The sequence below is a fragment of the Marmota monax genome, unplaced genomic scaffold, assembly GCF_021218885.2.
Source record: "Marmota monax isolate L192 unplaced genomic scaffold, Marmota_monax_Labrador192_F-V1.1 WCK01_AAM20220418_F8-fsc00009, whole genome shotgun sequence".
In the NCBI taxonomy this organism is placed as follows: Eukaryota; Metazoa; Chordata; class Mammalia; order Rodentia; family Sciuridae; genus Marmota; species Marmota monax.
In genome coordinates, this window is record NW_026694710.1 from 22,136,410 (window position 1) to 22,151,782 (window position 15,373).

General features: G+C 41.7%; 1 protein-coding gene across 1 annotated transcript in view; it reads left to right on the forward strand.

Annotated features, from left to right (window-relative positions):
* The window catches only part of Hs3st1 (heparan sulfate-glucosamine 3-sulfotransferase 1), a 45,013-nt gene extending 37,828 nt beyond the window's left edge, over nucleotides 1-7,185 (forward strand). The window contains exon 2 of the mRNA XM_058572403.1: nucleotides 6,493-7,185. Coding sequence (XP_058428386.1) covers nucleotides 6,493-6,753 — 261 coding nt within the window. The 3' untranslated portion in view covers nucleotides 6,754-7,185. The remainder of the gene's footprint in view (nucleotides 1-6,492) is intronic.
* Nucleotides 7,186-15,373: the final 8,188 nt, after the last annotated feature.

Here is a 15,373-nt window from a genome sequence, read left to right on the forward strand (position 1 = left end):
TCAGCAACCCAGGCTAAGTATCAGCCAAAGACTGTGGTAGGCAGAATTCGAGGATGGTCCCCAAAATACCTGCCTCCTGTTATATACATCTTGTCGAGCATCCTCCCCTTGAATGTGGAGGCATATGAGATGAAGGTGGGATAGCTACTCTCTTGGTTAGGATTTAATATGGGAAAGGTAATGGGATGTGGCTACGTTAATGTGTTAACAGACTTCATGTTAGCAGATTAGAGAGAGGGATGCCCTACTGGCTTTGGAGGTATCACTTGCCGTGTGAAAGAGGCCTGGGAGAGGGTGACATGGCAAAGGACTGAATTTTTCCAACAACCTGCGAGCATGGACAGAACCCAGAGTTCCTGATGAGGAATAATTTGGCTGAAGCCTTGATTGGTCCTTGGAGAAATGAAAAACAGAGCTGGGGCATACCTGGACCCCCAATCCATGAAAACTGAGGAGATAGATGCATGCTAGTTTAAACTGTTAAATTTGATGTAATTTGTTTAGAAAATATGCTAGTAATACAGAGACTTAAGTCTATTTACTAGCCCATCCCTCTTGGCTGATACTCAGAGTCTATAAATCTTACTTCAAAAAGAATAGAATTAAAGGCTTTTGTTACCCAGGAATACATTTCCATTGTATAATAACCAGTCTTCCCTTAAGATTATTCAGGGATAACAATTGTCAATATTTTGTCTTATATACTTCTAGATTTTTCCAACTTGGAAATCACGTGACCACACTGTATAGCTATGTATTTGTGGTCTATTCACTGGCTTCCCAAGGAAAGACCCATGCTGACTGGGCAAACCCGTGCCTCACATGGTTCTCTGCCTACTCAGGTACTCAGATAGGAGTTGCTGGCTACACTTATGCTCCCTATTTAGCAGTGTTTTGGGTGTGAGAGGAAAACCAATAAAACTTTAGCAGACCTGTTGTACCAGTTACATATGCCTGTGTACCAAACCATTCCAAAGAATGATGGTTTAAAGAAAGAATTTATTATCTCCTAAGTTTCTGAGAATTAGTAGGCGCAGATGGCAGGAATACTTGGGGTTCATCCAGTTATGGTCAGATGGTGGCTAAGGTGGAAGTCATCAGAAGGTTGAACTGGGAAGATGCCCAAGGTGTCTTCTTTAATCCCATTTGGTGCCCACATTGAGATGACTGCAATGCCTGGGTAGAGACTAGGCATCATTCTCTCTCTCTCCCTCTCTCTCTTGCTATGTAGCCAACTTGAAGTTATGGCCAACATCACAGTGTGGCAGACTTGTGGTTTATATGGTAGCTGGCTGGGGCCAGAGTGTTCTAAAAGGCCCAAGCAAAAGTGTAAAGTGTTGCTTAGGGAAACGATTTTCATATTATATTGCTTCAACAATGCCAACCCAGGAAAATGGACATAGCACCTCTTTAATAGATCTTTGGTCATATTTAAAATGGGAGATTAATATAGGTATAAGCTTTCATAATATGAAGGTTCATTATGCAAATATAAGACATCATTACCATAATTCCTTGGGCCTACTTTGACCTAAGGTGATAAATTATTTGCAATCCCATCTTTTGATTATATGTGATGGTGAGGAAATGATTTTGCATAGATCTATTTGATCCATAAATAGGATGCAAGCATATATTCCAGTGCTGCTTCCTCTGAATTTTATTATAGCTCAACCAAACCATGTGAGGAAAGACACACTTTGAACAGATTGTGGGTTGGGGTCAACTTCATGTTAGGAAAGCACAAACCCTGGCAGACCCATCACGCCTCTTAGACAATTTGTCAAGCATTAAAGAATGCTACTGAAGCATTTAACACTGGATATTAAAAGCTGTATACAGAATTCAAAAGAGAATGCATGGCAGATTCTATTTCCACTTTCTTTAATTTGGAAGTTCTATCTTTAGTAGCAATTTACATTTTCCACACAATTAAAGACTGTACCTAGTTCTGATTTGCACTTCAAGTATCCAATTCAGCTGTGATTTACATTTCTTTTCTCTATTTATCTGTTTATTTTCTACTCAGTAAGAAAACTGGGTTTTAAATGTTGGCATCTTCACTTAAAATCCGGGTAATATTAGGCAACTCTGATTAACCCTTTCAGAAGGTCAGTTTGCTTGTGTGCTAAATGGAAATAACATTTGATTGAAGGAATGGTTGTGGGAACAGCCTTAATGTATGTATATTTGTTCCAATCATTTCTCTTTTAACATACTTTGTGTACACCCATGCAAAGGGTCTATACGTAGGAATCCACTGCCAACGACTGAACATTTCTTCAGATATCATTGCGTTGCCCTGAACATTAGGGCTAGTACATCTGAAACCAAATTTATGCCTCTAAACCTAAATCAGAGCCATGGGCAAATGGGAAGTGATATAGTCAGAGGTATATACTCTATTTGGACCTTTATCACTATTCCTGGTTCAGAGCTCCTAAAACCCTAGGATTTTTCTACATGTTAAGAGCCATAAATGTGATAAGAGAATTTGGGGTAATTTATAACAAGCCACACCTGAGATTACCTGAAGGGAGAGACCTTTGCAAAGCTTCTGAACAACCATAGGGTGGGAGCTGGCTGCCCTGGGAGCCCCCTTGTCCTAAGGATCTAAGTTTTCCTTCGCCTCTTTTCCACTCTCCCTCTGCTGATGTCCTGGGGACAGAGAGATGTACAGAGAGTAAAGTTGGTGAACAGTGACCAGCTATTTAATCAGCCAGTGTAGAAGGAAGTGTTATTGTCCAACGTCCATTGGTTTTTATCAAGCAATCCTCCTGAACCAAGCATCCACTAAAACCCAGAAGGGCATAGTCAAGAGCTTCTGGTGGAACTGCCAGGCAATTCTGCAAGGCTGTGACCAAAACACCCAACAATAACAATGCAGAAAAGGGAAAGTCTGTTTGGCTCACAGTTTCAGAGATTTCATGCATGGTCTGACCACTCCATTGCTCTAGGCCCAAAGGAGGCAGAACATCAATGTGGAAGAGTGTGGTAGAGGGGCACTGCTCTGTTCCTGGTGACAAGGAATCAGAGACAGAGGAAAGACATTGGACAGGCGAAAAGTGAACCAGGGCATGTCCCCAGTGACCCACCTCCTCCAGCCACGCCTCCTACAGTTATCACCCAATCAATCTATCCCCACTAGGATCCACTGATTAGGTCACACACCTCTCACCACCCAATGGTCTCACCTCTGAACATTGCTGCATTAACACAGGAGCTTTGGGGGGACATCTCATACACAAGCCATAGAAGTTGGAGAACATGTGTAGTTCCTGGGAGGGCAGCGTGCTTGGAGAGGACAGGGAAGCTTCTTGACCCCTCCCCTGTACTGTGAGCTACGCACTCTCTCACTTGGAAGTTTCTGAGTGTATCCTTTAGTCGTAAACCAGGAATCGAGTACGTAAGCTGTTTTCTGAGTTCTGTGAGTTGTGGTAGCTTTTACTGACCCAGAGGGAGAGTTTGCAAGGAACTTAATTTGTAGCTGGTGGGCCAGAAACACAGGTGGCAGCCTTGACCTGCAAGTGGCTTCTGAAGTGGGGTTAATCATGGGACCAAGACCCTACTCTACAGAATCTGATGTTGCCTTAGGAAACTCAAATAAATTGGAGGACACCCAGTTGGTTGGTATCTCCTGAGGAGAACTGCTTGGAGTTGGGAAAGACCCACATATTTGGTGACCAGAGGGTGAGTTGAGTAAAGAGAAATAGTTTGCTTTTTCTGAACTACAAAAAAAAATGCAGTTTTTGAGACAATAAAGGTCATTTTATTTTCCTGAAATATTCAAATAATGGAAAAGAAAAGGTTGAGTGTTATCTCTGTTCCTTCTTCTCATACATAGGGAGATACAGATGAAAGATAATTTTAAAAGAAAACTGCTTCTACTAAATAGTTTGGGAATTTACCTTTTCAAGTAGAGAAGTCTATTAACTATTTTCCAAAAACATAAAAAGACTATGCATTTTTTTTTCTATTTGCTGTCATTTTTTTCAATTTGTACCAGTCCTTTAAAATTCAATTTCTCCTCTCCCAAGATGTATAGTTTATTTTTTTCTTCGTTCTGAGGAGAGGGAATAACAACTTTGAAAAAAGAACCCTTAAAGATTTTTTTGTTTTGTTTTGTACCCAGAGTTAAACACAAGGGCACTTAACCACTGAGCCATATCCCAGCATACTTTTGGTTTATTTTTAAATTTTGAGACAGGGTCTTGATAAATTGCTTAGGTCTTCATTAAATTTCTGAGGCTGATCTTGAAATTGTCATCCTCCTGCTTCAGCCTCCGAAGTCACTGGAATTACAGTTGTGTGCCACAATACATGACTACCAGAAAAAAATTTAAAATTCAAGGGGTATCCTAGCTATTTCTATTTATATGTTAAAAGTCAGTCTCACCTTTTATAATTATCAAGAGGTAAAAGCAACTCAAGTATCCATAACAGTTGTCCAGATAAACAAAACATGATCTATCCATACAATGGAATATTGTTCAGGTATGAAAACTAATAAGTTTTGATATATGGTACAGCATGAATAGCACAAAATAACAAATATTTTATGATTCCACTTATGTAAAATACTTAGAATGGCAAATTCACCGAGGGAGAAAGTTGATTATAGGTTTCCAGGGGAGAGGGGAGGGAGTGACAAGGAGCTACTGGTTAATAAGTACAAAGTTTCTGTTTTGGGTAATGACATGTTTTGAAAATATTGATGAAGCATGCACAATATGTTGATTATAATTAATGCCTCTGAATCATGTATTTGAAATAATTAACATGACACAGCATATGTATTTTACCATAATTTTATATCTATATACTATATATATGTGCACATGTATATGCATATATATGTATGTACAGTGCACATTTTCATATTATATATACATATGTGTATGTGTATATGTGTGCATATGTATGTGTGTGTGTCTGTGTGTGTACTCAAAAAGGAGAAATGTCCAATCTCAGTCTGTTCATTAACTTTGTATTTAATTCCAAGCAAGTCGACTTTGTTCTTGATTCCTTTTGCAGAATATGCAAAAAGACTTCCATAAGAGCTCTGAATCCAGGGTCATTTTTGCATGACAATTTCAGTTTACAATTGATGCATTATTTATCAGCTTGTAGAAAGGAAATAGACATGATGCCTAATGTGAAGCAAACCTCATTAGATCCACTTTCATGTGCCTAACTTGTGACTTCACTTCAAACCAAATAAGTCATTTACACTTAAAATTTAAACCACTGCACACAGAGTTTTTAATTTCACCCATGCCAAGAAGTGCATCTTTCCTATCTAAGTCACGTTGTTCCCAGTCTACCTGTAAAATATCCAAAAATCACAACTTCAAGGTAAATGCGTGATCGGCCAGTCCTTCCCAGGATGGAAATGAACCCATAACCTTGTCAGTTCCCTAAATTTATTTGTAAAATATATTTTTTAGTTGTAGTTAGACACAATATCTTTATTTTATTTACTTTTATGTGGTGCTGATGATCAAACCCAGTGCCTTTCAGGAACTAGGTGAGCACTCTACCACTGAACCGTGACCCCAGGCCCCCCCAAAATATTTGATCCTGACTTGAGCACAGCTGAGAACACTGCTTAAAATAATTACCAAAACAATGAAGTTTGTAATGGGTAAAAGCAGATCATATACTTGATCTCTATGAAAAGTGAAAAAAAAAAAAAAACAGAGTAGAATAACAAGAAGGGGCATCTTAAAATCTCTCCTGTCTGTTCTTTCATACCTGTCTGTCACATAGACTAACTGACTAGGTTTTACTGTGTTGCATATGTAGCTTCTTCCTAGACACTAAGGGGAAAAGACATTACACTATTGAAATAGGACTGGCTCTACTGAACTCCATACCTAGATACAAAGTTTACAATAAACTTAGTCTTAGAGAGAGATTGATGCCTACTCTGGTTTTAATGTGTCTCCAAAATGTTCGTTTGCTGGAAACTTTATCCCCAAATTAATATGATGATGGTATTTAGAGGTGGGATCTTTGTGGGTAATTTGGACTAGATGAAGCCCTGAGGTGAGGCCCCATGATGGCATTAGAGGCTGTATAAGAAGTGAAGGGGGCCGGAGCCACCAAGCCCACTTTCTCCATGTGCTGCCTCCCACCGTGACAAGATGCTGCAAAGACCCTTGCCCTTGCCCGATGCCAGGGTCCCTTCTTGAACTCCACGTCCTCTAGAATTGTAAGCCAAGCAGATAGGTGTTTTTTTTCCTGCCCGGATTACCCTGTCCTGTCTTTGCTTCCCATGGTTTGGGTGTCTGTTTGCACTCCAAGATCCAAATGAATGAAAAGTGGCTGACGGACAGTCCTTGCCTTGGAGGAGTCCACGGCCTGGTAGAGGAGGTGGGAATGTGGACACAAACTGAACTTTCTTCTGTGTTCCTGACCACCCTGCTGAACCGTCGGCTCTCTGACCTGTGGATTGGCATGTAATTACAGTGTGGCCATTTCTCCTGCCAGTCAAAGTGCACAGCCAGGTTCTTGCCTCTGGGAGGATATGCCTTTTCCACTGTCCCCAGGAATGTGCTGGAATGGGACTGCGGTGCTCAGCTGACCACTTCCTTGTGTTGCCTGCACCTTCTTCATGACCATCTGGAAACCAGGCCTGATTCTTCTCTTCTGCGGTTTGATCACAGAGGACCTCCCAGCAGGCCACAGGTATGGGTCAGGGGGAGAAGGGAGTGCAGTGGGGGTGGGGACATGGGCCCCTTTTCCATGTAACTTGCTTGTTTGATAATAATGGGACCTCTTTGCTGCTTGTATGAGATCTAAATAATCTAAATATGCTCTTGGTGGATAAATGATTAATAAATATCCACTGATTGCTATCTCACATGTATTTAACTCTCAACTCAAATATCACCTCCATTAGTAAAGTTTGTGGAATACCACTTACCACCATGTAACTTGTAACGACTTATTTAAAATTGCCGTTTATGTTTCTTCATCAAACTGATTATTAGATATGTTATATATTGAATAATATTGGAAATTTTCTCCCTGTTTCACTTTTCTTATGCCATCATTCTCTACGTATTAACTGAGTGCTTATTATGTGCCAGGCACCATGCAGCTTCCCTAGAAGAAGCCTGTCTCCATAAGGATAGGGAATTTATATTTTCAGTTTCCTCTTGGACCCTAAGAACCTAGAAGAGTGCCTCAACCATAAAGTCAATGCATGGTAAATGAATGAATAAATGATTTTTATCTGATACAGACATTGTCACCACATCTGTGTGATAGAATGCATCTCAGAATTTGCCTCATGATTTCATGTGCCAAAATCTCTTCTCACTGTGGAAGGTGAGGCTCAGCAACATCAAGTAATTTCCTCATGGACATACAGCTAGAGAGGGACAGAGAATTTGAATCCACCATAGCTCCATACTCTACCCACTGTTGTGTGTGCAGAAGTGCATGGACTTGCTGCTCAGTGGCAGGAAATAGTGGTGGATCTGCAAAGATTGCAGGTACTTGAGGACATCATCATGCCTGGACGTCACCACTAACTCCATCTGAAATAGATGTGCAGGGTTTCTAAATAGCCAAGGTTTGGATATGTGAAAAAAATAAATCACCTTAGTGGTTTATGGAAAAAAAAAAAAAGAGGAGGAGAGAAGGGGGGAAAGTAGCAGGGAGACATTTAATCAGATTTTATTTGCATGAGTAGTTTATCCTTGGCCACCCACTGAACAGTGGAAGTTGTTTACTGTCCTGGAGAGATTTCCCAATCTTCTTGTGAAGCATTCCTACACAGTCTTCAGTGGAGAGCCAGGAGGCCCCTCCCAGGCAGAAGCCTCCCTCCTATTCAGGGCTGTCTCCTGGATACTTCCCCAGCTCTGCTGCTCTGGCCAGGGACCAGGGGCTCAATCAAGCCCTGCCCTCCCAGCACAAAGACAAGTGCCTGTGTGCCAACACAGGACTGGATTCTCCAGACACAGAGGGGGTTGCCCAGGGAGGTCCCCCAGTCCTCAGAGCTGCTGTTCATGTGTGTGTGTAGATGATAGGACAGTGGGCTGGAGAAAGTGCTGCAGGAAGATTCAGTTCATCTGTTCACTAGCTCTGTGATTTTAGAAGAGGCTCTTTACCTCTCTGAGCCTCAGATTTTCTTCTGTAAAACAGTGACATTGAACTAGATAACTTAGAAGATCTTTGCACGTCCTAAAATGTTGTAAATTCTCCTAGGTAAGAAAAAGAGGGGGATTTTTTTTCTTTCATCTGGTTTTCCTTCCTTCTCTTCCTCCTTTCTTCTTAGGCAGTCTCTCTCTCTCTCTCTCTCTCTCTCTCTCTCTCTCTCTCTCTCTCTCTCTCTCCCCCCGCCCCCGCCTCCTTCCCTCCCTCCCTCCCCTCTCTCCCTCATAAGTGTACCAAACTTTTTACTTTTGAGTAAGTCGAAGGTCCTGTGGCTGAAATCAGTACCTTAGATGTTGAAAACTGTACCACTAAGAAGTCAGTAAATAATTTATTAGAGCTGTGAATATTTTGTTGTGTTCCTTAGATGGATTTGAGGACTCCCTTGCAGCCATCTTTTCCTTTATTCTAAGAATTATCAACACACAATCCCCATTTCTTGGAAAGTCACCTCTTGCATCCTGATCTTTTAGATACGGGGTCTGGCTGTGGACTTGGATGTGTGCACCGATTTTCCCAGTCTCCAGTTTTGCTGGCCAGCTCTTTCTGGGGAAGGAGCGGTTAGGTCAGCAGGTCCACATTGTCTAGAGCTGGGACCTGGCAAAGACAGGAGAAAGGACACTGACTTGGAGTGCTCTGCAAACTAAGATAATGACATCTTATCATTACGCAGATAGAGGTGGGTTCTGGAGGGTGTTTCTCGGCATACAGGAGAGAGTACAAAGATGAGGGACTGAAGAAGCTGCTTTCTCTAAGATATTGTGCCATTCCAGAGAATGACTTCATTGGGGTCCAGTAAGAAAGTAACACTCACATCCCAATCCCTTTCCTCCTGAGCCACACAGTCAACAGGAACAAATGGCAGAGGGGACAACTGTGCTGAAGCCACCTGGACTCTCAGTGGACTTAAAGTGAGCTAGAAATATGCTTTAGAGTATAAACTCTGTGAGATTTAGGGGTGCTGCTACTGTAAGGCAAACAAAGCTTAAGCAGACTAGTACCGCCCACAGGACTAGAATGACCCCCTCGCTGTGGGTGCATCTGCACTGCTTTGGGGCTGGAAGAAAACATGGGAAGACATGGAATGGGAGGAGCTGGGAGGATTCAGTGGCATCCCCTTGGGGATAACTGTAAACGTGAACTTGCTTGGAGACAATGAACGTCTTTTGTGTGTTTTACCACCTTGACCCTTGACAATGACTCCTTAGGACAGGAAGCTGGGGTGGCTTCCGCCTGACTGTCTCAAACCAAAGTCCAGTTCAGCCCCACAGGCAACACGGACCCCACACTGCCTTTTCTCTGCTCTGCTCTCTGCTTGCACTAGTGTCACTGTCACCTAGGTATTCTCACACCATGGTGCATATTTTATTTTATTATCATTGCACTAGAGACAATGGACTTTTCCTACTAAAGTCCTTGACATATTCATAAGCTGAGAAAAAAACAACAAAAAACTAATGTTTGAAATACTTTGTGATTGGCTCCCCTTCCTGTGACAAATACTTTGGAGTTTGAACCCCCGTGAGCTCTTGTTCCACAGCTGTGGAAGCTGATACAATTAAAAGGGTTTCAAATGTGGAGGGATTTTTGTTTCCTTGGCAATCTCCTAATTCAAACAACTTCAAGTTTTTAAATGTCACACTTGCAATGTGCTATAGTCATTAATAAACATGAATGGATTTTTGAGGTTCAGGGAAATGGCAGTAAATAAAGGGATGAGAACATGGATGAAGAAAGCAGGTGCACAGTGTGGGGAGCTCCCTTCCTCTCCTGGCCGACATTTATAAAGTCAAGGTTGGCCACGGGGGCTGGCTGTGACGTTCAAGGGAAGCAGGGGAGGTTTTTTAAATCATGGGACAAATGCTGCCTTTTTCCACTCAGACACCTTGATGGCTGCCCATCAAAAGAAGATGATTTTGTTTCTTTTTTCCTCCTACAACATAGCATTCATGGTCAAGTCCTGGCCCGACTTCACCTTTCAATCTTCTTTCTCTGCTACTTGATGTGCGTGACTGTTTAAGCCACAAAAGTACCAGACATGATAGCCTGAATTTCCAGACAGGCCATGTGTTTCCATGTCTCCATGCCTTCTCAAAACATCTTCTTCCCATTTCCACCTGGCAGTGGCCTCTGTGACTTTCAGAGTCCCGCTGACTCATTAGCTCTTGGAAGTAACTTACCCAGTGTTCATGGGTAAAAGGACTCAGCACCTCTGTGGCAACCCCTCCAAAAAAAAAAAAAAAATTGGAAAAAGATTGGCGTTCAGTGAAATGCTCCCCCAAGACCTAATTCAACACAGACCTGTGTCCCCAACCAGGCCCAAGTCCCAGAGCTTGCCTTTGTTACCGTGTCTCCTGTGCAGCTCATGTGGTACTGTCTCATAGTAGATATTCAATAAAAATTCTGGAATAATATTTAAATATTTGATAAAAAGCTACAGAAGCCCCTTTACCTCCCTTAATTAATTACTTCCTCTCTCCACATTGAGAAGAGTATTAGCATCGGTCAGGGCAGTAGGAACAGGCAGCCCTGGGTGCAGGCAACGAAGGACATAATTGTCTGTATAGAGTTTAAAATGAGCAATGAACACAATTTAAAGTAGGCCTATTTCCTGTTACTACCGTGCACTAGCAATTCCAAACAATGCCAGTGAGGGGAAACGCCCTCCCTCCGGCCATTCTTGCTTTTCACCCCTCCTTGACAGGCCACGGTCAGGGTCAGGATGGGTCAGGATTTCCTGCCTGGTGCAGAGTTCTATCCAGTGCCCTGTTTTTATTGTGCTCTCTCCTAGGGTTCATGTACCTTCATGTGTTTGACAACTATTCATAGAGTAACTAATACAGGCATTATATCCAGTGACTAACAGGATCATCCCGAGATCTTGGAGCTCAGATTCTACTTGGGAGAGATGGAAAAATGCGATGAATATGTGCACACAACATTCACACACACACACACACGTCACAGGATGGTTTCCCCATCATGATGGAGGAGGGAGGCCTTCACATGGGTGTAGTGACAGTGACAAGTTGGCATAATAAGGTGATCTGAGGTCCCCATAATGAGAAGTCAAAGACGGGCAAAGCAGGAAGGTGCTCAGCAGAGAGAGGGCGTGGGTGAAGCCCGAGGTGGGAAGATGCAGGAGGACAGCCATGTGAAGTGCCCAGTGAGGTCACCAGCCTCCGCTTCGGCCGTCTTTTCAATTGCACGCACAGGCCTATCTCTTCAGGACAGCTGTGCTCTGCACACACTCCAGATTTGATATCCAGACACAGGGCAGAGGTTGGCAAAGGCACAGAGCGTGCTCTGTCCCCAAGCCATCGCTCCGTGGCTGACTCTCAAGGTGGCAGCACTGCACATTTGAACAGAGCCTCAGCGTCTCCCTCTCCACCCTCATCTCTCGCTCCCCATCACACCATCCAGCTGTGCGTGGACGTGGCTTCACTCCCTTTCCTTCTCCCTCTTCTGTATTGAGTCCCCCCGGAGTTGTCTGCAATGATCGGAATACATTCTGTGTCTCTGAACTGAGGAAGGAGTTAGTCTCCCCTGTCATATGTTAATGGTATTAAGAGGCTAACAATTTAATCCAATAATGGTGTGTGGAGGTGGGGACTTTGGAAAGAGATTAGTAAATTCCATCCAGGTGGAGCCCCTGTATTGAATCCTGGTGGCTCTATAAGAAGCGGGAGCAATATCAGACAGGGGCGTCTTATATATGTGTAAGCTCTGTGTCTGATGTCTCTCTTAGGACTGTCCTACCAAGAAGGTCATTCTACCAGAGCTGAGCAATGCCAGTTCTATACCCTTGAAGATCCAAAACTGTAAGCTAAATAAACTTGTTTATAAAGTTAGCTTGCCTCAGCTATTTCATTACAGCAATGGAGAGCTGACTCATACACGGCTCATCTCATCCAGCACATTAATTCAACAAATAAAGCAACTGAATCTCAGAAGGGCTGAATTACTTACTTGGGGTCACACAGCTATTCAATGGCAGTGCCTGAGCTATTAATATGGCTTACCCTTCTTTCAACATGCTGAAGGTGTGGAGACTTTTCACATAGAGAAAAGAAATTGAGGTGGACAAGCCTAATGAAGAGGTTCTTAGTAGAGGTTTTCAAGAGGAGGATCTCTTTTTCCTTTTTGCAACTCACTTTCTCTCTAGATGCTTCTGTCTTTCAAAATATACAGTCCCATTTATGTAGGCACTAATAGATTACAAGGACCCCAATAGATTACATGCTAGTTTGTTTGATATTTTGCAAGCATCAAGCCTATCTGCATATCTGACACATGAACTACGCTTCACAGCCATTGCTACACTGAGCCTCTGGGTCACTGGTCATTTGTGTAACTAATTCAGCCCAAGCCAAGCCAGAGAGGTGGATTTGGAAAGCTGGTGGAATGCACTTTAATAACCACCATTCTGAGTCTCTGGAATATAATTTGATAAGCAGCAGCAAGCTGCTATCTCTCCAGTGTCTCTTATGCTGTTTACTCTTTTCAGTTTGGAAAGTGGAAAACCAAGAAGCTATCTAGTCTCTTTAAGAAATGTATGAGGAGAGTGAGCAGACTTCCCCTCAGGCCTGTTGTGTGAGGATCAGAGGGGAAAATGTGCACGTTCCAATGGTAAAATAAGCAGAAACAGAGAAAATTGATCAAACATTCCAACAATATTTTAAAGGCAATTGTAATAAAAGTAAATATGTCCCAACTATCAAAATGTTAGATATATATATATATATATATATAAATAATTTATAAATATGTAACATTAAACATTGATAAAGTGCTACTAATTAAAACATGCTACTACAACAATCTCAAGCTCAGATGTCAAAAGCATTCCAGAAAGCAACTGGGCATGTGTAGCAACTTAAAAACAAGTGTGATTAATTGTGCTTCAGGAGACTTCTTATAAAGAAATAACAATATCTAAAGTAAAGACACATGAACAAAGTCTTCATAAGTGATACTGTAATCGTGATAGAGTTGTAAAACTGATACATATACACATATATAATGGTATATATGTATACATGTGTGTTTTTAATAGACACATCATCTGCTTTCAATATCACTCATATATCTATATGAGAGACACAGCTTGCTTGAATATCTTATATGCACCAGGCCCATCTGACATAATGTCTAGGGTTAATATTCTGAGTCTCTGGAATATAACTTCCTCAATCATTCATGTGACTGATTGAGCATTGGCCAGACAATGCCAGAAAGATTGGAAGTGTAACATTAACAAGGCTTGTATTGGTGACAACATCTTATATATTTCTTGTCATTTCATATCCATTGTCTTGCATTTCATGGTGTTAGAGGCTGTTAATCTCATGATTTGGCACCTAGGGTTAATTCTGAGAACTGTGCCTAGAGGAGAAAAATAAAAACAAAGAGGAACAACAGGAAGCCTTACTTCCAAAGACATCCATTAGAACATTTATAATCATGACAGCTTATAAACAAATCAAGTAGCAAAACCTACATGTCAAACGGTAAGACAAGGTTAAGTTATTTGCAGCCTGGAAACACAGTGGTGTATTATGGAGTCTTTATGTCACAATTTTTAGAAGATTACATGAAAATGAAGGAAAATGTTTATAATGTTAGATGGAAATGCAAGTTAAAAATGAGCAGAGCCTTTTAATATACAAACATATTCGTCTCTACAGGAAGAAGACAAAAATTGACTCAGAAAACAAGGTGGGTTTGTGTGGTGTGACTGTGGACTGGTCATCATTCTCTCTCTCTCTCCCTCCTTTTCTTCCTTTCTTCCTCTTGCTTTCTCCTTTTCCCCCTACAACTTTTTGTCAGTCATTTAAAATGAAAACATAATAACATTAAGATGCACAGTGCTTCTTCAGAGGAAACAAGCCATCAGTTGAGGACAAAGTAAGGGTTATCAGTGTTTTATCCACACTTTATTCAACTAAGTCACAGGGGATATCCACCATCATCACAGGGAGGTGTTCTCCTAAGAGATGCCGAGGACTGATGTTTAAGTCAATTATTAAAAGACTTGAGAACATTTTTAAATGGAAGATTTACAAAATATTTTGGGGCTTAGTGGAATATTTAGGGAAAACACATTTTATACCTAGCTTTTGAATTCATTTTTTTTTTTTTATAAAATGCTTCTCAAAATCTGTCACAGAGTGTTAGACTTGACAGTGGCAGTGTCCAGATTTTAAGGTGTCTATTAAATTAAGCCTTGTGAACTTGGAACTTTTCTTTGTGCAGATGGCTGAGACAGATTCTGTTTGATTTCAAGGGTCTCTGTCACTTCTCTGAGGAAAAACTAATTATTAGTTTCAAATAACCTGTGGCAATGAGGATGTCCATAAGAAAAATTTGAGATAATCTGAGATGAGTTTATCAATGAGGTTAATTATAAAAGGTTGAGAGGGCTGTAGGGGGAACCACAGAAGTTAATGGGAAAACCTTCCTAATAAGAGGAAGAAGGTGGGAAAGACAGTTACCAGCCACCTTTGGCTGCAGAGGAGAGTGACTTCAATCTCTGATCCACCTGGGACCCATGGAAATAAGTAACCGATGGCTCTCCTCCCAGATGTCAATGGCCTACTGGATGCTGCTTAAATCCATTGGTCCATCCAACCAGAAGCGAGAATGGAGTCCATAGCGATCCGGTCACTGGAAAAAATATTGGACTCAGAGGGACAGACAGAGGACAGCCTAAACACAGTTCACAAGCAGAAGCGTCAACCTTATCAAACAGTGTTCTTTTCATTCTTGGTGTTGATGTAGAGAGGCTGAGGACCATAGGAAAGCTAAGAAGGAACGGTGTTCAAGCAGATGACCTGGAATCTTCCATTTAATCCTGAGGCCTTATGGCTCCAAGGAACCTCACCTGAATTACAGAGAAACACATAACGGCTGTGCTTTATGGTCACCTTCTTCAAGTCGGGAAACAGAACTCTTTGTCCCTTTAATTCAGCAGTAACATTTTCTGGCACCCACACTGATTATCTCTGGAAGACTTTTACAGAGCAATAAAACCAATGGTATATTTAATTGAGGTATGAGTGTTGACGACCAACAAGCACAGTCTGGGATGAATATGGAATGAGAGAGCTTTTCTTCTGTCCCCTGGAGATGCGGGTGTAGGAGAGGCGCATTTTAACAGTGAGAGCCAACCCATATTATGTTCCCCACATGGGCCAGGCACTGAGCTGTC